This window comes from Corvus hawaiiensis, chromosome 2, assembly GCF_020740725.1.
Source record: "Corvus hawaiiensis isolate bCorHaw1 chromosome 2, bCorHaw1.pri.cur, whole genome shotgun sequence".
Taxonomy (NCBI): domain Eukaryota; kingdom Metazoa; phylum Chordata; class Aves; order Passeriformes; family Corvidae; genus Corvus; species Corvus hawaiiensis.
Genome location: NC_063214.1, coordinates 23,821,882 through 23,846,246, shown reverse-complemented (window position 1 = coordinate 23,846,246; position 24,365 = coordinate 23,821,882). Strand labels below are relative to the sequence as shown.

The 24,365-nt window shown below is 39.8% G+C and overlaps 1 protein-coding gene across 5 annotated transcripts in view; it reads right to left on the bottom strand.

The window, feature by feature from the left end:
- The window catches only part of IMPG2 (interphotoreceptor matrix proteoglycan 2), a 55,845-nt gene that overhangs the window by 4,905 nt on the left and 26,575 nt on the right, over positions 1–24,365 (bottom strand). For 3 of the 5 annotated variants that reach the window (XR_007201696.1, XM_048295157.1, XM_048295158.1), the window contains exons 6-17: positions 24,107–24,136; positions 19,164–19,210; positions 18,614–18,705; positions 15,929–16,090; positions 14,827–14,885; positions 13,479–13,496; positions 11,251–11,495; positions 10,526–10,608; positions 6,555–6,867; positions 4,422–6,076; positions 3,310–3,529; positions 1,898–2,108 (exon numbers count right to left, since the gene is read on the bottom strand). Coding sequence is in view for 4 of the 5 variants with exons in the window: in XM_048295157.1 (XP_048151114.1) it covers positions 1,898–2,108; positions 3,310–3,529; positions 4,422–6,076; positions 6,555–6,867; positions 10,526–10,608; positions 11,251–11,495; positions 13,479–13,496; positions 14,827–14,885; positions 15,929–16,090; positions 18,614–18,705; positions 19,164–19,210; positions 24,107–24,136 (3,135 nt within the window). In the remaining variant the exon portion in view is untranslated. The remainder of the gene's footprint in view (positions 1–1,897; positions 2,109–3,309; positions 3,530–4,421; positions 6,077–6,554; positions 6,868–10,525; positions 10,609–11,250; positions 11,496–13,478; positions 13,497–14,826; positions 14,886–15,928; positions 16,091–18,613; positions 18,706–19,163; positions 19,211–24,106; positions 24,137–24,365) is intronic. The other 2 variants (XM_048295160.1, XM_048295159.1) reach the window with 2 other exon arrangements.

Genomic DNA, 24,365 nt, shown 5'->3' with positions numbered 1-24,365 from the left:
TTCAACTAGATCAGGTTGCTCAGAGCCCCATCCAGTTCAGGGGTGGGGCATCCACCATCTCTCTGGGCAACATTGTTCCAGTGTCTCACCACCCCCACTGTAAAAATTTCTTCCTTATATCTAGTCTGAATCTACCTTCTTTTAGTTTAAAACCATTACGCCTTGTCCTATCACAACAGACCCTGCTAAAGAGTTCGTCCTCACCTTTCTTATAAGACGCCTTTAAGTATTGAAAGGCCACAAGAAATGTCTCCCAGAAACCTTCTCTTCTCCAGGATGAACTACCCCAACCACAAAATTGAATGAAGGTAGGTAAAATAGCAAAATGTTAATGCATTTGTGGTGGGAAACACCTGTGCTTTATGCAATTTACAGCTTCCTATGATGTGTTAAAGTACCCTGTGATGTGTCAAAACTGGAAGGTGTTTAGACTGAGGAAAAACTCCTGCCTTGACTGAGCCTTGCATGTGGCATATCAATACTGCAAAGGTAGAAAGCAGTTGTCTTTATCATCCTGTAATGCAAATGCTAATGGAGATGTGTTAGCTGAGTAGAATGTTCCTAGTGTTGTGAGCTTCACAATGGCTAAACAGATACATAAAATAAATGACTTGATGGACGTGCATGTCCAAGAGTGTATTTGTGGAATTGTTGCCCAAAACAGTATTCAGCATTTCTGCCTAAATGTTGTTTTGAACATGGGAACTATAATGTTCTTATTATTAACTTTAAGTATACCAGTAAAAATATATATTTGCATTATGGGTGTTTGGGAGTTTTTTCTATAAAAACCCAAGGTATTGTAATGTATTATGACCATGCACAGCAATGAACCTTACTAATAAGAAACATCAGTAAATTAAGTCTTCTAACATAATGATCTGACACAGTTTCTGAAAGTAGTAAGCAATACTTCAAATTTTCAGAAAGTTTTTAATAAATACTGGCTGGAACAGGCTTGAGTTCAGATACTTACCTGCTTCTAATTAACACTATCACACAAATATGATTAAATTTTTAATGCATCTATGATAGTTCCCATTTTTAAAGTTGTAAAACCATTTTAATTCCTTCTGTTAACTGTTAGCACTCAAAGATTGACTTTAGAGATGTGCTAGGTAAACTTAAAAAAAAAAATCACATGAAGTAACAAATAACTACTAGTAATAATACTCTTCTTTGCAATAGTTTTCTTAATTTTTGTTGATATATACATTTTATTTTTAAAAATAGACTATTACATTTCTTGGAAAGTAAAAAATAAAGTGCCGTGTCAGGGGCATCAACAATTTGCCTGTATTTTGCACAAAATCTTTTTGGTTACCTGCAAAATACAGCAATCCTGTTCAGATGCATCTGTATCTTTTTTTTTAAGCAAAAATCTGGGGTCTGTTCCTTTGTCCATTTATGAACCCACATGATTTTTCCCACATGTACAATGATTTACTTTTATGCTTTTTCCAAACCAAAAGCATTATATTTAATTTATTGGTGCACTATCAATATGCCTTTGAGGTATGAATTTCTCTTTCAGAATTAACTCTCATAGGTGATATGACACTATCAGAAACTTTGGTACTTGGGAAAACCTCTGGAGATAAATTCTGTCCCCAAAGGTCAATAAAAGTGATTTGAACAACTGGCTGTGTTTCATTACAACCATTATTCCTAATTAGTTTTATTTTCTGATGTTTCTATTCTACTAATTTGTTACAGTCTCATTGATGATATACTGGGACTTGCACTGAGCAGCAGAACATGAATGATAATCACAGTCTACTCACTTGTTACACAATATTATACAGAAGTTTAGACAAATCTTATAGAATGCTACAACAGAGGAGGCAATAGGAGTTTTCATCCAGGAAGCACAACTTCCAACAGCAGGGTGACCTACCTACAGATGGCCCCTTGCCCAGGGCTTATGTCACACTTGCCATCGTTCAGGCAGAAGTTTGGTTGCAGATCACAAATGCTGTTGCATGGCAGCCCATCAATGCTGAGGTAGCCAGGGTTGCAGACACACTCAGCTTCCCCACTCCAGCGATTTACTAAGCACTCAGAGAACTCATTGCAGGCCTGGAACTTGCACGGATCTGCTTGCTCACCTGACAATACACAGAGCAAAAACTATTAATGAAAGAGGAGAGCCTTAACTGAGACAAGGTGCTGGCTGCCATCTTCTCTAATGTCTCTTGTTAATCCACAAAAATCCATTGTGCATCTTTCCTGAGAAACAAAAGGTTCTGCTAAGGTGAACAAGCACTAGCAAGTATTCCTCTGTCTGCACATGCCAGTGGCATGGCTAAGAACACCCAACAGGCAAAAAAGCAAGTATAAAGTGGTCTTTTTCATACTGGAACAGGCAGTACCTCATTTTCTCTGTCTGCTGAAACTCTATTTTACAAATGAGTAAACCACAGGTGATCTCCAGTATTTCTTACAGAAAATCTAGGCAGCATATGGGGATGGGCAGAGGATCATTGGGCACTCACCATCTGCTGTGAGGGGATTTGCCTTTTTGTCTGCAAGGAACACAAGCTTGTAGCATTCAAGATACCTCACTTGTATCAGGCTTAAGAGGCTGGCGTACAGCTAAACAACCAATTTCAGAACATTTTCCATGCTAATTAGACCATCTTTATAAGAGACCTATCCAAGAAGAACAGCTACCATATGCCAACAGGTCAGCACTCTTTATTTTTCTCTAACCTTAAAACAGAAAACTATGTCTGGGTTGCTTATATGGTTGCTTAAACTACTGGCTAACTTGGGCAGGGGAAAAAACTAAAACAACTTTCTCCCTGTATCAGAGGAATGAAGCAAGAAGGCCTGTCACTTTTTAGTGCAACCAAGACCTTACCCCAAGAATGAGGCAGCAACTGCTACCTATGCAGATGCCCACCAGGCAGGTAAACTGGCCACCACCTGTGGGGAAAAACCATGTGGAATAAGTTCAAACCATTAAAGTAAGTGCAGGAGAGATGGGCACCACTGTTCTCCCTGAGCCATCTGCTTCCTCACTTCCCAGGCCAAGTACAGGGGCATTATACACAGTATTCCATGAGTTAATTTGTCTCCATAAATCTATAAGGACCCCATACAGCTTTCTCTGTCTGGGTCGCACCTTGATTTTCATCTCTTTTGTCCCAGGGCAGATTTTCATTTGTTTTCACTCTATGAAATGCTGTCTAAAGCCCAGCCTGTGAAAAGCAGTAGGCAGCCTCTGAGCTGTTGGGATCCTTAGTACCTAATACAGAAATTTTGCTAGATCTCTTGTTTTAAGCTGCAATTCCCTGCTGTCCTTACCTGATTCCACATCCAGGGAGTATTTATCAATGGCCAGGTTCATGGTGTGATATGCAGTGTTGCAGAAATCTTCCAGGATCATGTACACAGCGTTGGTGACATTCCGAGGCACAGGTTTGGCAAATTTCATTCGACTGTTCACCACAATGCTGCCATTTCTGAAGTTCAGGATTTCCAGATTCTGGAATCCCGTCAGATTTGACTGAAGGTAGGGCACCAGCTGCAACACAGGGGATGTGACAGAAAAGCTGAATCTTTGAATGTCTCTCTACTCAAGCCAGTTGCACTGCTACTACATCAGACAATGGGAGTCTGAATGATTTTATCCAAATCCTGCATCAAGGGCATTAATCCTTACCCAGCTGAGGTCTGTGCTGGCAGCCTGCCAGGAGCCTGAATACTTAAGAGTATATCAATTTGCAAGGACTTCTAAAAATCTACAATTCAGAAATACAGTTCTCAGGACATACGTCATGCTCACCCTTGATCTAAGTACCATGAATACTTGGCATTTCACAGGATTTTTCTTTCAAGCATGTCCCCCTTCCCTCTCTCTGCTTTGCTCCCTTCATCTCTCACAACAGAATGTTTGTTTCAGTCAGAAGAGAGGAATTTCCCAGTTAAAATTTGGCAGTCGGTGCTGTGTAATTGTTGTGAGGCTTTCCTAGTCATCAGCCAGGTTAGGAGCAGCTTAATTCCCTGAGCTACCTCTTACTTAGGACAGGTGGAATGTGTTGTAGAAAAGCTACCTGCTCACAGCCCCAGATTTTTTTTGCATCTTTCTCCCTATAAACTAAATACAGAGCACTCTGGAAGCAAGTAGGGGGAGTGTGGTAGTGACTTCAGCTACACTGCTATATTTATTGGCACCAGCAGGGCAGCTGGTCCATGGTGCTAAGGAGTTCTGCCTTAGAGAGACTATTGACTGAATAAAAGATGAACAGCATGCCACCACCCATTTCCAGACAGAATTTTCCCCACAGAGGGACACAAATCTGATGTGTAAACACTAGTTTTGAATTGCCCTCTGTGAAAGAGAGATGACTAAATATAATTTACCAACAGTTTTTGTCTATCTGGTAGTGGACATTTAGCATAGAAGTGACTCTTACCAGTTCCAAGAATCGCTGCTCCAAGGCTTTGTATTCAGGGGAGTTTTTATTAAACAGGTCCTCTGAAAACATCATGTTGGTAACGCGAAGACTGAAGAACACAACTAGAGCTCGGGACGGGACTGTGCTACTATAGTGAGTTTCATGTGTGGCCCAAGCCACGCTGGCCATCTCTGTGGACTGGACACGAGTTGTTAGCTCCATGTGACTTTCCGTCATTCTCCTTCCCTCCTCAGTCCTCCCAGGAGAAAAGTGGACAGTGCTAACACCATCCAGGTCTACTGAAACATCCAGGACTCTTGTTGTTTCATCTCCCAGCTTTGTTGAGGTAGCCACAGACAATGATGGCGAGGATGCCACAGGAGGGAGATGGGATGGAAGCTCAGCGGTGCTTGTTGTTACACTCACTGTTTGATAATCCATAACAGTGCTGAAGCTCATGGAAACGTGCGTGTCATGGTCTGTACCATCCTGCACAGCAAAGCCCTCTAGGACAGTGGTGTGACCTGTTACAGAAGGAACTTCAGCTGAACCTTGAGTAACAGCTGGCATTGCTGGTTGCACTGTCTGATCTAAGGAGGTCTCAAGTGCCCTGTCAGTAGGCCAAAAATCAGCTGGTTCCTTCACTGCTGATCCAGGAGTGTCTTGGTCTGCCAGCGATGAATCTAGGGCTTGCTGCTCTTCTGTGGAAGCATCAGGCTTTACCATGGAAGGACCTGCAGTCAGAATAGTTCCTGAAGAGGTTGTGTCCAAGTGTCCTATCGTAGCAGCTTCCATTACATCCGGTTGCTTCACTGTGAATAGTTCTTCTGTCATTGCCCTGTCTTCACTTTGGTGTTCAACTACATCAGAGATTATGTTCTGGCCTACACTAAACTCCTCAGGTTGCTCCATACTGACAGTCCCTGTGGATATAACGAGACTATCTTCCACAGACAGATCTGTATATGGTGGTGAGACAGGGGCCTCTCCAGCTGGCATGACAAAAGAAGAGTCATACATGCCCAGGGTTTCTGTCTGTGTAGATGGTTCCACAGACGATGGCTCTTCTGTCTGTAACAGAGGTACTTGCAGAGTTGTAGTCTCTGGAAAGACAAATATTTCAGATTCATCAAGGAAATCTTTTATATCGACTATCCCTTCATTCTCATCTTTGGAAAGATCATAATCTAATTTATTCCCAGAGTTAAGAATATAGTCTAAAATCATGCCTTCAGGAATATCCTCAGTTTTGATTAACAAAGAGTCATTGTCATCTTCAAGCCAGCTATCAGGACCAGGGTAGAAAACTGGTTCCAAGGTTGCTTCTTCCCAAGGCCAGATACTTGATTCCATTTCTTTTCCTGAACCATCAAAAGCTGAACCAGACCCATCATCATATATAACTCTATCTCCAAGAAATATATCAGTTTCGTCTTCCATAGGGGGCACTTCTAAGGGAAAAGGAATTTCTTCCACAGAGTCTGCACTGTCACTGCCCTCAGGACTACCTTGGATTACTTCTTCCTTCTCTTTAATATCAGTCTCTACAACTGATGAAGAGGCCACTGTTGGTGCAGAAAGCAGAGGAACTACATAGTCATCGGTAGATGGAGATTCTTCAGGCACAAGGTGAGAAGGACTTAAAGGCAAAAGTTCTTCAGATAATCCAGTATCTTCAAACATTAAAAATAAAAATAAATTTACAATTAGATCTTGGTGATGATAAAAAGGGTCAAATTTCATTAATTTTATTTTTTGTAGATCTGTATTCCACATTTTCCATAATATATCCTGGCCTTTGTATGCCAAAGGATTCCTTTGTATCATAAGGATCCCTGTTAACCTCTCCTACTTTCCATTCAGATATTTTATGGGCCAAGTCAAGACACACAAAATTACTTCTCTGCTATTTAACAAGTGCCACGTATGTATCATTTCCAGAAGAGATAAACAGGCATTATCAGCTATTACAAGCATTTTACCTTGGTATACAGTTCTTGGATACATGCACACACAAAAGGCAAAAACTGGCAGAGAAAGATACTCAATTTTTAGACCTTTCTAAAAACTCATTTTGGTGAACTATAATTTGGTGAGCATCAGGAAACACTGGTAGCCAAATTTAAGCTTCAGTCAGTGGCATTAACTTACCTTCTGAAGAACTGGGGGCTGAAAGCCATTCCTGAGAGTCCATAGAACCGTGCTCTAACACTGGTACAGTGACTAAACGAGAAGTCTCTAAATTCAGCCCATCAGGCAAAGCAGTGATGTCAGCCTCTGAGGAAAGTGGAGCTTCAGGTGCCAAACTGGCCTCATAGTCAATATTCTCTGGTCTTGGCTGGATTTCATTGTCACTAGACTGCTCACTGTCTGAGGTGGAGTCTGGTTTGGTGTAATCAAAGGGCAAAGCATTGCTGACAGTTGATTCATCTGCAGAAGGACGTTCAGCTAAAAAGGTGCTGTCCTGGAACACGAAGCCACTATTAATATTTCCACTATTACAGGGGAAATACCGATCATCTGCATTGGGCTGAACACACAGAAGGGGTTAACAGCAGGCAGTGGCCAAGTCTTGGACTACTGCCTCTGAGGGAGAGATGTACAGCAGCAGGATGAGTGGCAAATATAGACCCTTACTAATCCTGTGCAATATACATGTAAAATGCACATCCTTCTGACAAATGTCGTACCCAGTCATGTCCATCAAAAAGGGAAGGGAGACATTCAGATTGATTGGAGTGCAGCATCCCTTATGGTATTGAGAGATTTACCATCCAACAATATCCAACCCCATCTCCTTTCCTATGCTGAAAAAATGAATCTGTCCATCTCTAATTAAATCAAAGATAAATGTCTGCTTTCCTGAAGCATGATGAGGTTTTAACAGCTACTATTCATCAGCCACACAACCAATACAGTAATTCTAATATTTCAGTTACTATGATACATGAAACAGTATAGAAAGTGAACTTTGATGTATGCAAGCCCGGTCATCATTTATTGATATTTTTTAGTTTATGGGTATGAAAACCCAGGAGGATAACAAAGACCAGAATGTAATGAGGAGCACTTAGAACTTGGAATAATTTAGTCTCAAAGCCAAGATACCTGTGCAGGAAAAAAAAAAAATCTATCAGCAGTAATGATGAACAGCAAAGCATATGCAGAATGAATTTGTGAATTATTTGAAATGTGAAAAAAATAATACTTTTTTTACATCTCCAATTTCCACACTGTTTACTTACTACTCCACATCCCAATCATTAGTTGGTTTCCAGTTAAAGTAGTTAGCATATTTCATCTTTGAGTATTAATCTCCTACTGTCTGATGCAGTAGTTATATTGGAAAAAGTCAATAAAGATGTTAAGTTATTTGGTCAAGGCTACAAAAGCAAGCTGATAGCCTAAAACTCAGGAATTAGTGCTTTGCATGGATACCTGCCCGCATATAAATGCTGTGCAGTACTGGGATATGGACCCAAAAACCTGTGGGGCATGAAAAACTGCCAAGCAATTTCAAGAAGTAGCAATTTACTAAGGACTAACAAACCGCTAATGGCGATGTGTAAACTTACGTGTGCAGTGGACACAGGTTTCTGTAATATGTATTACAGTTCAAAACCACTCTAATCATTTCTGCAGCTCACCATTCCTGCCAAATCTCTTTCTATTGCTTGACCAGCAGGAATAACAGGAAGAATCCAAATACTTTTCAATTTGAAATTTTTCTCCTGGTTAAAATGTGGGTGAATTAAATTTTCAGCTTAATTCCAACTGCATTTGAATGCTTTGGAAACAGGCCAGTTAAGGTATTTTCTTTTCTTCAATTACTTGTTTGCGTGTATTGATCACATTTAAAAATGCCAGTTGTTATGCCACCACAGTCTCATCAATTTTTTTAATTTATGTGGTAACAATGAGTTGAGAAGTATATATACCATAGAGACATGTACTCCAGCAATTTTATATTTTGGCAAGACTAACCACTATAAATAAATCTGTAAAAAGAGTTACTGTAAAAATTAGAAATAAATTACACATATAAATTCCATAAAAAATTAATTAGGACCACCAGCAACCACTCCTCAATAAATTTATTTAATGTAAGCGTTTAGCTGCCAGGGATTGCACTTCATCATTTATTAGAATGTGGATAAATGTTCCTATGGCAACTAACATTATTGAAAGATTATTGTTACAGGGCAATATATTACATTAACAAGTTTAATATCATATTGGCAAGTTCGGGTTTTCACTGATGTGAAAGGCTTACAAATATGATAGATGGCTGTAAACACAGAACTCCCCTCCCTGATTTTCCATTTTTGGCTGCCAGAGAGGCATTGTATTCATCAAGCCAGAGCATTCTACCTGTTACAACTGAACATAAACAACAAGAAAATACAGATTTCAAAAACTAGACCTGATTTTTGGTTTTCTTTTAAAGAGAACTGCATAACCCAAAGAAAATAATTAGTTGTACCATCTACTAGCAAATGGCTGGTGAAGACATGAGAGTCTCACATTATATCATGATCTTGGTATGCTAAGACAAATCCAGCTCATTCTCAAATCACCAAACTACAGCAAAATTCTTTTCCATAGGTAACAGTTCTACTTGAGAGTATCTACTTGAACCATAAAGGTTTGACATCTGTGGAAATAATTGATCAATTGTGTACTGTTTAAGCATATTTAGGATTTTCTTATATTTATGTGAAGCTACTTTCCAATTACAGCTACAATCTTATTCTTATATTTATGTGAAGCTACAATCCAAATTACCTGTGTATTGCAGATTGTACACAGATGGTTTGGGGATATTCTTGATACTTTTTACATAATCAGAGTTTTTGAGTGAAGGCATAGAAGCCTTTATTCATAGTCCATTATTAGAAAAATATAACTTCCACCACTTTTTCTCGTAACATTCCCAAAAACTGGTTTAAAATTTATTATTGCAAAGCTACCACTACTCTAAAATACCTTCCTGCCTGCACATCTGTCAGAGTATAGAACGGCAAAATTCTTTGTCTTACTAAAATAAACATCTACAACATTTTAGACTAGTTAGATGTCTCCAGTAAGATGTCTCCAGTAAAGAGAAAGCCCTTTTCTGAAAGTTAACTTAAATTCATGTTTATCTACACGTGGCAAATCCACATGAATTTGTATTTTAGACATCAATGAGTAGTTTTTAAAACTCAGGGAAAACTGGCATGAAATTAAGGACATTATACATACATCCATTCTAACAATATTTGAATTCTGTGAAAACAAATTTTGCTTACATAAAAATTTCAGAAGTTGGCTGAAATTAAATGTGTCTGTGTTCATAACATTATCTCATAATGGACTGAGGGAGAACCTACCATCCAGCACAGGTGGCCCTGGATGTTATGGCATGGTCTGAGCTCATCTCTTTGTGAAAGTATAATCTGTGTTATGTAACAGAGTGGAGAGCAGAAACCAACTGCCCAGACAATGATTCAGTGCTCGGAAGATCTCACTGTTGGCAGAGCTGACTGACTTGATCTCAGCATCGCTGGCACCTAACTCAGTATCTCTGCTTGAAGTCCCTTTGCATTGTACAGACATGGTCAGGGACACCAAGTCTCCTGTCCAATACCCTGGATTATTCCGGAGGTATTCAGAGGAGACAATTACAATTTCAAGAGACAAGAAAAGAAACCAGTGCCTGTTATTTTCCCCTGCTGGTATTAGGAGGATGGACATCATTTTAAAACCAAATTGAGAACTTTCTGTGAAAGAAATACAGTAGCAAAAGGAGTTTATGAAACTTAGCATTTTATCTCTTCTAGCAGCCAGGTTTAGGGTTTACATCTAGTTCTTCTTTGCAAAGAAATGGAAGGAAGAATCACATCTTTAAAGCAGTTTACAATTGAAACAAGATGATCACAGAAGACTGTTGGGCAACAGACACCAAAATTGTCACATGTGAGATTTCCCCAGTTTTTACTCCAATGTAAGGTACTCCTTCATTAGTACTTATTCTGCACGAACAACAGCATAGAGAAACTCTGGGTGTTGGTTACAATTCTATCTGGCTGGGTTAAGTTGTTCAAATGTGTCCAAAGGCCACTGCTCAGAACCATACTCACATCAAACTCCGGGCGCGCCAGCACAACTGGATTCTCAGTAATCCAGGACGGGACTTCTGATGTGGGATGCAGTATTTCTTTCACTGTGGAAATATAAACACTTGGGATCTAAAGGCTGCAGTAGCAGTGTGAGGAAGTTGTGTTGGAAGACTGAGTGAAAAACCCTCTCTGATTTCAGTTTTGTGAGTAAAATGTTTTCAAAAAGTTTACCAGAGAGATTTTGTTTCTGGAAACGGCTCCAAGTCACTGCCAGGAAGTGGAGGGGAAAGATGAGAACAAAGGGGTGACAGCACTCTTTCGTCACCTCTAGTGGGATCATTGAATATTCAACAATAGCCTGGGTATTTCCTTTGTGCTGCTAAGGCAAACACAGACATACTAAGCTGAAGGTCACCCTGATGCAATATGCACCATGTGAACCACATTTCCTCCTTTAATTCCTATTAACTTTTGGAAGTATTACTGAAACTGCACACCACAAACCTCATATCAAAACAAAAATTAAAAAAAAAAAAAAGGTGTGTGTGGGGGTCTAGGCTAATGGTTCAAGAATGGGATGCTACTGCTAATGACTTGGCCTGGTTAAGATCAGAGCAAAACAGGCTATAACAGAGTTGATTTTGTTCTGTTTCATTTTTCAGAAGATAGCTGAATAGTTCACTCATCTGAGATTTATTTTAGAAGTCAGATGTGTGGCACACCAATGGATCATAATTAATACCCACCATTAGTAAGCTGGAGAGATTTTGGGTCTAAAATCATGGAAGCATTTTCAAGCAGAGCATTCTTCTGGAGGATCTCAGCAATATAATCTTGGAAATCACTGATGGTGTACACAACTGTTGGATTATCCTCTATGCCCATAAAGGAGTTGTCCTCCACCTTGTTTGAATGAAGGTTAATGAGGTCCCAGGTGGCATTGCTCATAGCTTTTCCATCAAATGTGACAGCATAGTGAACTTCCACCCCACTTCAGTTGTACAAAGAGAAGGAACACAGATGAGAAATGCCAGGTTTTCCAAAGCAAGCAAACAATATTTTTTCACAAGAACCCATGTCAATACCCTTTTTAGTATAAAAATACAAAGAAAATAAAAAGGAGTCTAAATAAAAACTACTTCATTCTTTTCACAAAATTCTCAAGGGAAATGCTACCAAAAACTGACATCTGGTCTGGTCGCAGTCCTGTATTTCTGCTAGTGAATGGCAGACAGACCACAAGCAGACCAAAACACTGGCTGTCTGCAAGCATTATTAGTGGGTCCACCAGCATGCAGTGGCAAGAGTGAGGATTTTAAGGTCATGCCAATAGTAGGAACAGCTCTGAGGTATGAAAATAGCCAGGAAAAACAGGCTGTATATAGTAGCAATCTATAATAGCAAGTGAGAGTCCTAATCTCTGTCACTGTGCAGTGTTAGCCTGCTTGAAAGAATGTTTTTAATAACAATAAAATAGTATTTAATTCTTTTTATAATTGGGAACATTTATATAGACTCATTTGATCATTTATTCTATAGCTCAATTTTGGATCTGTGTACAGTTTAGGAGTTTTTTCATATTAACTCTCCTCCATTTTCTTAATTTTCTTCTCTTGAATGCATCTGGATGCCCTTTTCCACATGACAGCTTAGGCAGCAATCAGATTTACCATACACTGGGCATAAGCACAAGGGAACTTCAGAAGATATAATGCATTTTGGCTGTACACAGAACACAGCAAGAAAATTAAGTAACCCATGAATTGTTAGAAAAATGTGCTCTGAATACAGGTTTTCCTCATTCCACAGAGCTGGGTTAGATTTCTGAAACAATGGCTCTGTTCAGAGAAGTCTTTAAAGCCCCAGTGCCAGATACAACAGAGACAATCTGCAAACACACTGACTAAACCCAGGAGCATGAGGTTTTGCTGCTGGCTCTATCACTGACATGAGCCCACCATAGGCTCACCATGGGCACTGACTGGCAGCAGAGGAAATTAAAAAGGACAGCAGTAGTGAAAAGGTGCAGGAAAGGTAGAACAGAATATGCTCCTCAAACATAACATTTAGATTTAATACAACTGTGCTGTCATTCATAATTCCTAACAAATAACTACAACACCATCCTCTTTCTGGAAAGGGCTAAACATCTGGTGCCTGGAACATAGCTCTTGTGAACAGTGGCATGCATCTTAGCCTGCAGAAGTGCCCAGTAGTAGGGGATGCCTTTAAGTCACTATAGTTTGTGAAGAGATTTGTGTTATCTAACCTTTCTTAAAAAGTTAGAATTCTCATTCTTTTTAGACTTGTTCACAGAAACTGGCTATGCCTGTGCTGAGATACACACGAAACAAATTAATACATTCAGTGAGGTAAGGCTGCAGTTCTTTTTGTGTCTTGTGAAATTCTTAACACACTAAAGAAGGAAAATTCTGGATTCTTAACTTGCATATGTCTGATGAAAAACAAGTCCAGACTGATCCCATGTTCTGCTAAAGAACATTAAAGTTCTGCTAAGATCTGCAGCACCTCTGGCCTTGAAGCAAAGCCAACAGCCTTTGCTGGAGAACTGTGGGTTTCTTATCTACTTCAATTTCAGTAATGATAATAGTCCCATATCTATTCAAGACTTTGCTGCAAAGTATGAAGACTTTGAGTCATTGTTAAGCAATTTTGTTTTCTTCACGAAAGAGACTCTTATACAAAAGTTACCCCAGTAGCTGACTTGTGTTTACGATGATTTTTCCTGAGGGTTTTTTTATTATTAGGACTTAAATAAACAAGTTATGTTTATCCTTAATGAAACCAGATCAGTTGCTTGCAGTTTCTGGCAGAACCCTCTCTCATAATATTTATGTTAGATAACTATCATGCTCTGAAGCCAAAACTACAAATCCCAGAAAACTATGTCCTCCAGCTAAACATGTTCTTCCTATCTGTATTATGACAATATCTATAAAAAAGTTGTCTTTACCTGTCTTCCTCTGAAGGGCTGAATACAAAAACAAAATAGAACAGCAAAACCTGTTAAATCAATATCATAGTTTCCTTTAAGTCTTAAAGCTTTAACAAGTTTTCTTTGGTGTTCTACAGGGCACACCCATTTGAAAACACATACAGCAAAATCCTTTTAAGTTGCATAGTTACTCATAGCTATTCTGCTACATAACAAATTGTTCTGCTTTTACTGAACTATTGCCTATTGATCCCAAGGAATCAGCAGAGCAGAGCCATCTCAGATTATTGTAAATAATGCAGTTAAGTTGCTGTCAGTACCAAGAAGATCAAGGCTCACTTATTTGACCTAAAGGTTTGACTTACAACCAATGGGTTTTGTCATGCACAGCAGAGCACAGAGCTCCAGTACTTTGCTAGAAATATCAGCCCTTTATTTTTCTTCTCAAATGAACCAAGTGCTTGCAAACATATTAGACTGCAGATACCAAGATGGAAGGTTTTGCTACCTTCCAGGCTGAAAGCTGGACATAGTCTAGGGCTCCAACCACAACACCTTTCTCACTATGCCTGCTTTGTTACTGTGTGTATTCTAGCTAAAATACCCCAGGCAATAAATACAGCTTACAGTCTCAAAGAAAACGCAATCTAGATTAATTTATGAACACACTCATTAGATTCTGAGAGTTATATCCAGTCCATTCAAGAAAAATCACAATTTGTGAGCCCTGTGCTGCAAAACTCAGACATCTTATGTTTGATGCATTAACTTAAATTAAATGCCACTCTGAAGCACAAATGGATTTGAGGAAATCAGGTATTTAAAATTTATTTATAGGAATACAGAGAGTTAAAACATTCCATATCATTTATCAAACTATCTCCCACCTTTGTTTTGATCCAAGAGAGAAACCTTATGTATCCTAAACACTAACCTTTAGAGTCATGCCAAATTAACATTAAGAATTTGAAAAAGAAATTTAAATACACCACACTTTTTCCAAAAAGGTTTCTGTGTCCTTCCTTGTTTAGCACTTGGACATATTAGAAGAAGTATCAGATACAAATATATCTTTTTGTTTTAGTAAAGAATCTTGAATAAGAATGCCTTGTCTTAAAATCACAGCAAACATTTCATGTGAGATCCTCTGGTAAATGCCAGAAGAAAAAAAAAATTGCATTTACATATAGTTCTGTATTTCTATTTCAGCTGCATATATAGAGGTAGCAAATATGAAAGCACTTGGTTAATACATCCTAGGAACTCCCACACACATGCCTGACATTCTGCTAAGCATCGTGTCAGCTCATTGCACCACCATGCACAATCGTGTTCAATCACCACATATGCATCAGTATCTTTTTACCTGTAATCCAGGATATGGATGTTTTTGTATCCAGGTAGTCCTTCAAACACGCTTTTAATCTATTTTGAGGGAAAGCCAAAAAATTAACACAGATTCCATTCACTTCTTCTCATGTGGTGAAAAATCAGGAAGTGTTTTTAGCATTTTCCAAAAATATATCTGAGCTGCTATATCTAATAGGCAAAAACCAGTTAAATATTCTCTTTCTTTATGGAAGAGTAGTTTTGGTGGCATTGTTTCATTATTAGAAAAGGGGAAAATAAGAAGTCAGAAGAACATCCAGTGTTCCCCAAGAACTGTATAGACACATTCCAAGGGGAGAAATGGAAAGAGACTGCCAAGATAATTAACTGTGCTACAGGAGACAAAACCAAGATAGAGAATACTTAAAGTACATGCTGGTTTAGAGGGTTTTTTAGCTCCCAAAGATCCTTGCCAGTTGGTGATTATTTTTTACTCTGTAAATTCTTGTTTCCCTCCGCCATCTCCTTATTTTTAAACTCTGGTGAGACTTTATCACAGTGCTGCCGACTTTTTTTTCCAAGAGCTTCTTTATTCAGAGAAAACCAGGCAAGGGATCAAAGGAGTGGAACATCCATGTGCCAGGTGGACTTTGTCCCAACTTATATTTTTTATACACACACATACCATGGCATTGCTATTTGGCCACACAACTAGGAAAACTAAGATGTCTAGCCTACGCTAGCAACTTGTGACAGTTGTGGTGATGCTTTTTGGCTGCAGTGAAGAGTACATCTCTTTCCCATCTGGCCCAGGATCTGGCACGGGGTTAGCTCCAGTAAAAAGGATTCAGAGATCCCCAACTAAATGGGACTAAGAAGGAGGCAAAGCTAGAGAAAAGATAAGCCTCATGATAAGCAACCATATGACAACTTAGATGCCTCTTCAGAGAGAAAAGGAAGACATACACCTTGCCCCCAAAAGATGATGGTAATATAATTACCACCATTATAGAAAAAATAAAAAACACATATTGGAAACAATAGGGAGACAAAAATCAGCCCTGGCACAGAGGCTTCTTGCTACTATCGCTTTGCAGAGCCAGCAAAAGGAAAAAAGAAAGTTAAGGGAAGGGAATCACCTGAGAAATGAATCGTTGAGACAGCAGTTGATACTCAGCAGCAGATGGATCCTTCAGCTCCTCACTGTACTGTTCACCAACAATCAAAATGTTGAACTCAATCATCTGCTCTGTTACGGGTCTGACTAGCTTTTCGTCCTGCTTCTTTATCTCATTATTGATCTGGAAAGGAAGGAAGAAGGGAGAGAAGAGATACACTTATGAATGACACTTGAACACTGCAGTCCAAAGCACAGCGTGTTCACTGGAGCCATCAGCACACCTGTTTGCCTTGCACTATAATGGAGTGCTTGTGAAACCTCAGGGACAGAGGCAGCAACTAATAAGGCAATCTACTAAACAAGAACATTTCTTGAGAATTCTCATATTGAAGATAATTCTGTTTTCTATTTGGACATCTTCAGTGTAAGTCCATCTAGTTGACCTCAGGTACAAACAGAAATACAGTTGTGTGGGATGTTCATGAAGCAATTTAAAGTGCAGCCATGGATACCCAAACATCTCACTTGAGCCCAGTCAACCAAGGTTGATTTACCCAAAATTCACACAATTTATCACATTACTCCTACTTACTATTCCAGCAGGAAGACAAGCTACCTTTGCCAAGTTCTCCATTTGGAAGAACATCCTGCGTTGTTCAGCCTCAGGAGGTGAAGGATCCCCCCAGATACACAATGGGCATTGGGAAACTGCAAGGAGCTCTGCTGAGCTAAAGCAGTGGGCTTCAACTGTTGTGTCTACAGCTGCCCAAAAAGCCCCAGAGCAGTGGCTGTGCAGTGCATCAGGGATGCATGTAGCAATCATGCACACTGCCACAGGCAGCAGTGAATGCCAAGTTTTAATCTAATTTGAATGTCTGCATGCTTTCTGCTTACTTCCCTAGCAGTTTTAAAACAGCATACAATTCCTTGTGGTATACTGAAAGACATCAGAAAAAAAAAAAACCAGAGCTTTGTCTGGGAGAGAAGGGAAGGCTGGCTTGTTAACTTTAGCCAAATGTCTTTTGCTAGAGGTTTTCCCTTTGACTATTTACATACATAGTTGTTGCCTTTTTCCTGTTAAAAAGGAGAAAGAGCCAGCAAAACAGATCTTTTCATCAAAACTGCAGCCTAAGTTATGAATCATGCAGGAAATGGAAAAACTTTCTCCAGAAAGTTTACCTGCCATCAGTGAGCAATTTCTACATAGTTTAGGAACCCTCTAAAATTTGCTAGTTAAATTCTCTTTCTGGCCCCTCACATCTCTTTTTCGCTGGTTAACTCTGTCCAAAGACCATAAGGACTGGCACATAACTTAAGGTTAGTTAGCATTTGAGAGATACACACAGCAGGCATATATATATAGTGCTACCATATGGCTGTTTGCAACACTATGTAGTTTAAATCATTTGTAAGCCCCCCAAAACCTGGCACAATCAACCTATAAAGCGCAGAAGATGAGCTTTGCTCACTCTTGGCTTTGTAATCAGCAATGCCTTTTGGCTGCTGAGAACAGTGAGGTGGGATGTAACTGTGCAGAGTGAAAACGCTGTAGCAGCAGCAATCTAATTCTGGTTCCTTTCCAATTTACCAAGTGGCCCTATTCTCTGCTCCAGTAGAAATATTCCAGGCAGTTCTGTTTCAAAAAAAGAATAATGCTGTTCTTGGGACCAAACCACAAGTGTTCTTGTTGCATAATATAAGGCCAGACCCTGCACTTGAGTCAGAAACTGTCTGTTTCATATTCTGTATTTATTCCAGCATCAGAGCTCCAGTCAGCACTTAAAGCTCTAGGAGAAAGTACAGTTTGGATCAGCTTTGTTTCATGGCCACACTAGGTTCTTGAATAATAGGGCCCAGTTAAAACCAGTACAATAAATCAGCTGTTATATGCAGCATGCATATATGCAAATTTGTGAACTTCTCCATTACCCATTGAGAGTTTCATTTTTATAAGAAAAAAAAAGCCAGCTGATTTATACCACTGGCTTGCAAAATTTTCTTCAGTCGTGTTGGCCCATGAATACTGCAGTTGGACTCTAGAGTGTGGGATTTAAATTTATCCAGAGGACCTGTTTCCTAGAAGGAAATACTTCCCTGGAACCTATGTGGTGGTCAGCTCACTTCTATGGAGATATTTTAAGTATGGGGTCTAGATTTCCCAGTGTTGTGAGCTTTGGTTAAATATCACAGAAAAGGTGGCCTGTAAGATGATAAATAGAAGTTTGCCTATATCAACAGAGAAAAGGAGCAGAGAATCCGTCTTCAAGGCTGTCCAGGCCACCTCTCTGCTGTCCTACACAGTTGTACCACTCAGACCCTTGAAACACTACTACAGCAACCTAAGGTATAACGTGCTTCCATAGGAATAAGAGTGTTCCACATTCTTCTTGGAGCTTTCAGAACCACCAGGCATTCCCTTTCTCATCCTACGGCACTAGCAAAATCCTCATCTGATAGCTCAACTGATCTGTTATCTCCGACTGCTGGGGAAGAGGCATTTCAAAGCCTCTCCAAATGAAAAAAATATCTCCTCAGGAAAATATTTTAAAACTAGAAATTCACGCCCTGATTTTATGAAATTCAAGTTTGTGTTAACACACTATGTTAATGACACCTTTAATTGCTAGAAATATGTAAGTGACCATAAATATCATCATGTAGGGAAGGCAACAGAATGCTGAACCAAATGAAAAAAACCACTCACAGTAGGGACTACATTGTCAAGCTCATGGATGGTATCACCTGCAAGAGTCTCAACAGAGATCTCATGAGGGGGAGGAACATTGGCAGCTGCATCTGAAAGAGAAAAGTATTATTTTGTTTGAGTTTTTTTTTCTATATACCCATGGTCATGTAGATACACACAGAAGCAGTTCAGCAAGCATAAACCAATAGTAAAATTTGATTCCTATTCCCATCATCACAACAGCAACAGCAGAGAAGACACCTTAAGGGCCTGAGGAAAAGTATCAAATACATTAATCAATATAAAATTATAACATTCTGCCTAAGCAGATGTATTTTTGGAAACATGAACTTAAGTGCAATAAAAAGGGCACAGAACTAATTTTTCAAGTAGGATTTTCACGATTCATAAAATAACAAATTGTCAGCAGTTAACACGATCTCCAGATTACAAACAACATTACAGAGATGCAAAAATCCAGAGCTTTTTTCTGAAATCCAAACACATTCATTTCTCAATTTTCTGATATTTCAAAATCAGCCTTAACAGCAGTTAGATTAAAACTGACCTCTCAGTGTGGTGACGTCAGCATCCAAAGGTGGAGTAGGAGTCCCACTAGATAAAAATAAAATCAGAAATTGAAGCTGGATGTGGTAAGATAAATGCAGTCATTTTTGCTATTTCCTTGATTCTGATGCTACACCAAGAAGCACATGTGCAAAACAAATTTTTCATGGTACTATTTTGCTCATAACTTCATAAAAATAAGGCTTTTTTCAGTCATATTTTGCAACTTAGATTTTGGGTCACTTGCTCCATACAGCACATCATGTGCCTCTCTGGGTTGCTAACCCTCTTATATCCCAAATGACATGGAGTCCCACACTAAAATACATTTTGCCTTCTAGCAGTTCCGTAAAGAAAGCAAATGCAGAGAAATAAAACACAAAGAAAACTGGTAATACCCTATAAACCACTCAGTTTTTTACAAGACTCCCCAGTGCACTAAAACACTGTAAATGCACTGAAATCACTGCAAGAAGATGGGTTCTTTTCAGCATTAATTTTATTCTGCTTGTTTGGAAATCTTCAAAACACATCAGTTTCAAAATCCAGTTATGGGATTCACACGCATATATAAAACAACTCTGGGTCAAATGCGAAAAACATTTCAGAAAAACAATCAGATGAAGACCATCAGCCTGAAGAAAAACTAGCAGTTTTGACACAACTCTTAAAATAAACCCAAGAGGCTTGGAATCCATTCTGTAAGCCTGGAGCAACTGTCAAGTTACCAAGAGTGGGAGACATGCTCTGACAGAAACGAATCTTTCCTGAATGAAGGAAAAATTATTTTTCTAATTTGTAAGACTGGAAGTTTAAGTGCTGGAGAGAAACTGAACTTGAAAATTACTGAAGTTCATTGTATTGAGATATTCCTCTCACTTCTAAAGGATCTCCTTTTTTTATTGGTGGTCATACTTGTGCCACTAAGCACTCATTGCAGCAAGTCTTCACTCTAATATATGCAATGTCAGCCATGGTTCCTGGCCTTGAAAGGTTTGATTTTTGATTCACATACTCTATGTCTGGTTTTGCAGTCTATCCTCAAGCAAAACTCCACTCAAAGGTGATGGATATTTTGCCTCCCTCAGGGTGTATAGTCAGTCTTTGTATCACTCCAAAAAAGGCTTCCTGCACCAGGAGACTACCAGATTCACAGCTACATACTACAGATACCAGAGCATCAGCATATGATCAAAGAGACCATAGTTTCACTGAGTTAATGTCTGAAACACTTTCTCCCTCTGCCCCTCACAGACACAAGACTTATGTGCCAATAAACAGACCTGAAGGCAAACCTGCTGAACTTTCTATTTAAGTCAAGGATTTTTTCACCCATCCTTTCCCAGGAGGCACAGTCTAATCCTCCATGTAACGATTAACTATACCAAAATGTAGTTCAGGGAATGTTAAACTGACAGGGTGAGATCTCCACAACAAATCTAAAATATAAACAAAAAATAAAAACCTCCACATGAACCAATCAGAAAATACTTATTCAAGAGTTTAAACAGTATGGAGCAGGGCATATCACCCCTCTCGCACCACAGGTGGCCAGTGCAGATAGGAGAGATAACCCAGACGGGCAAGGCCCAGCAGGTATCATCTCCTGGTGCCAAAAGGTCTGCAAGCTTAACAGATGTGGGAAGAGATAAAAAACCATAGGTGACCTAGAGGCCTGTTCTACACTATAAAAGTACTACAGATTATCACAGAGGCAGAAGTCTTGGACTCCCTGGGAATGTGCGAGACTATTTCTTCCCGAAATTTGGATGCAACTTTGTGGTTACTTTTCTGGACATTGAGGGAAAGAATTTCGATGTGTGGTCCATCAGAAACTGGATGGTAAGAAACATTGGATCCTAAATTATATTATTTCTTCGCTAGCAGTAAAATTAATGGTACTTTTAACCCCACATGTATAATACTAGTTGTCCTCTTTTTGTCTTATTCCTGTGTAGTAATAGTCTGGTTTAAATCTTTAAATCTTGGTTAGTTTTGTGTCTATTAAATAAATAATTCATTCTATAATAGACTGAATCAACAATTACTAAAGAACTTGCAAATGAGAGTGGGTCTTGGGGTGTTGGCCACCTCAAAAAAGCTACTGCCTGCCACCAGAGGCCTGGGCAAAAGGCAGGGACTTATTTAAACCCACAATCCATTCAATCCATTCATAACACAGTATGTTCATGAACTTTCTTGCACAAATAAAATCAATGAGCTCCATGCAAGGTTTGAAATGCAGTTGCGTCTGCTTCCATCTCATGGACACCAGCACCTGTTTTCAGCCAGCACAGTGCAAGATAATGCTCTGCCAATTCTTTGACAAACTCAGTAAATCTTGGAACCATTTCCAAGACTGGAAAATTTTACTTAAGACTATGATTTAGACAAGATAGCCTCTCTTAAGGATATTTTGTTAAGAATGCCGGTCATGTTTTAGAGGGATTTGGTTTCCTTACTTGTCTATCATCTTAGAACTGCAATCAAAACTATTGCTTAATTATTAATTGGTCTGATGAAATACTTTCCAATTAAGTTCACCTAACTTCAAGATGTGTCTTTTACCAGTTTCAATAGGAAGTAGATTACATCTATACCAGAGTGTGACCAAATCACAGCATCAGTAAATAAAGCATTTTAGTGCATCATGTCTAATGTTCAGAACCAAGCATGACTCTACTTTTCAGGAGAGGTGAGTCAGTCTGGGATTTTATTTCTTAAAAACTGTTCAGTGTAAATAGGGTCAGAATAAAAACCTCAACAAAAGCAAAGCGATCAACAGTAAAAACTCTGCTACAGGATTTTTAATGTCCTGTTCAGTTCAAACCTATTTATAGCCATTAGCTGACTCTTGTATCAACCCCCTTTTCTATCAAAGGGGACAATAAGAAACATGATTTGCTGTGGTAAGCTCTGATTCCAACCTGGGACTCGCAGGACTCCATCCAGCTGCCCACAGGTTGGTGCCCAGAATACTTTGAGGGGCCTCCAGGCACTCCTGACCTCCAGCTACTGCCCCACAAGGCACAGGTCACCCACGGATCCCACATCGTCCCTGCCAGCCTTCTACACACATGTGCTGCAACTGAGGGCATCTCAAAAGGACTAAAATTACTATCTGACCGACTGAGCACCCAGTTCTGAGCTGGGTTAGCCATGGCCAAGGGCCAAACACCCACCCAGCCACTCTCATTTCCTCCGTCTCCATGAGACAGGGGAGAAAATAAGACGAAAAGCTTCTGGGTTGAAATAAATCCAGGAAGATCACTCACCAATTACCTCCATGGGCAAATCAAACTTAGCTTAGGGAAAACTAATTTATTGCATATTTTAGTATGTTTGGGTAGTGAGAAGCAGACAAACATTAAAACACCGCTTACCCTTCACCTTTTCCCAGGCCCAACTTCATTCCTGACTCCTCTACCCAGGGCACACTCTGCAGGGGCAGCAGCTCCTTCAGGAAAGGTCTGCCTGCTCCAGTCGGAGCCCTCCCTTGGCTGCAGGGAATACACGCTTTGCCACGGGGCGGTGCCTTTGGCCTTGGCATTCCCCATGCCACTGTTTCTCATGCTTTTTGTTCCCTCCTCCTCTCCCTGTGCCGTTTTTTTGCCCTTTCTCACACAGGCTTTCCCTGGCCTGCCACTGCCACGAGTGTAGGGCTCAGCCCTGCCCGTCAAAGCCATCTGGAGGCACCTCAGGGCAGCCCCAGCACCACAGGGAGCCCCTGCTGCCACCACCTTGGGCACCCGCCCAAGGACAGCTGTGTTTGCCATTGTGTCCATGAGATCAGCTTTAACTAAGTTGCTTGAGTTTTTAAAGGAAAAATCCTCAAAGAAGACAAGAAAACCCAAACAAAATGCTGTGTTATAAATCACACTTTCAAAAGAGGAGTAGTTTGCAAATGGAAAGGCCTAATATCTTTCTCAGGTTCTACTTCTAGATCAGATAACTGGTTATAGACACATCAAAGTGAGGTTCTTCAAGTTGCAAAAGTCCCAGAGGACTTTCTGTGTCACTGAGTCCAAGAAATGACAGTTCTCCAACAGGGCACTTCTGTCACAAACGTCACCTTAGGCACCGGTTTAGCCACATGGTGACAACCACAGCCCAAGCCAGGCCTTGGGGCAGCTGTGACAGTGCTGAAAGGTGAGGTGAGAGTAAGGCCAGTGTCAAGGTGAGAGTTAAGGTTATGGAGCAAACCCATGTCCTTAAGCAGCAACAGACCCCACTCTTTGCCAAGGCCAGGTAATATATTCTTACTGGCACTGAGGGGATTTTAAACACAAGCCCTCAGGAGCTAACCAATTTTCTGACAGAATTCCAGTGCACAGCTGGCTGAAAATTAAAAACCAAGTGCTTAAACACCACCTACTAAAACCCTAATCAATCTAACCAAACAAGACCAGTCAAGCACCAAATTTGGCCAAACGATCAGCTATCACTTTTTTCCAAGAGGATAAAAATTTTGTTTTAAGAATGCCATGCTCTAACCAAAGTCACCTTATGTGCAACACTGGTTTTTCATTACTTTACCAGAGTGGTGAGGTTTGCTTTCTTTTTGCATGTGTTTCTTTTAGCCTTCTACTTCCCCATAACATTTTAGTTTTTCAAATGCCCACTTTATTGATCACCTAAAAAAGCAGCAATTGTACTGGACACCTCTAAGGAAGTTACTCAAAATGCACATGGCAATGCATATACTGAATTATCTGAACACATCACTTTTCAATGTAAACACAGATTCAAATTCCTGTTTAGTTGCACCACTTAAAATACACGGGGTTTTTTATGGTTTTGCCCCAGGATTAATCCAGGACCCACACTTGATTTATAACTCTACCTGCACAAGCACACCACTTGAGGTGGAGGGACTGTATTCCAACAAGATTTTAGTGTGAATTTGAGACACAGACATATGAAATGCAATTTCTAATGTCCTACCTGCATGAGTGATTCCCTGGATCATCTTGGCTGAGCAGTAAGCAAAATATAAAAACATACACATATGTATGGAAAGGCAGGAAAGAATACAGACAAGCAGATGTCTAAGCACCAGAACGAACAACACTGCACTTGTGTTTCCTTGGCAGAAACAACCAGTTTCAGATCACACAGCTCTGTTAGACACCAGGATCTAGGCAGGTGTAAGACAAGATCCATAAGGGCCTAGGAAGCTGATCTGAAGCAAACAGTGCTTATG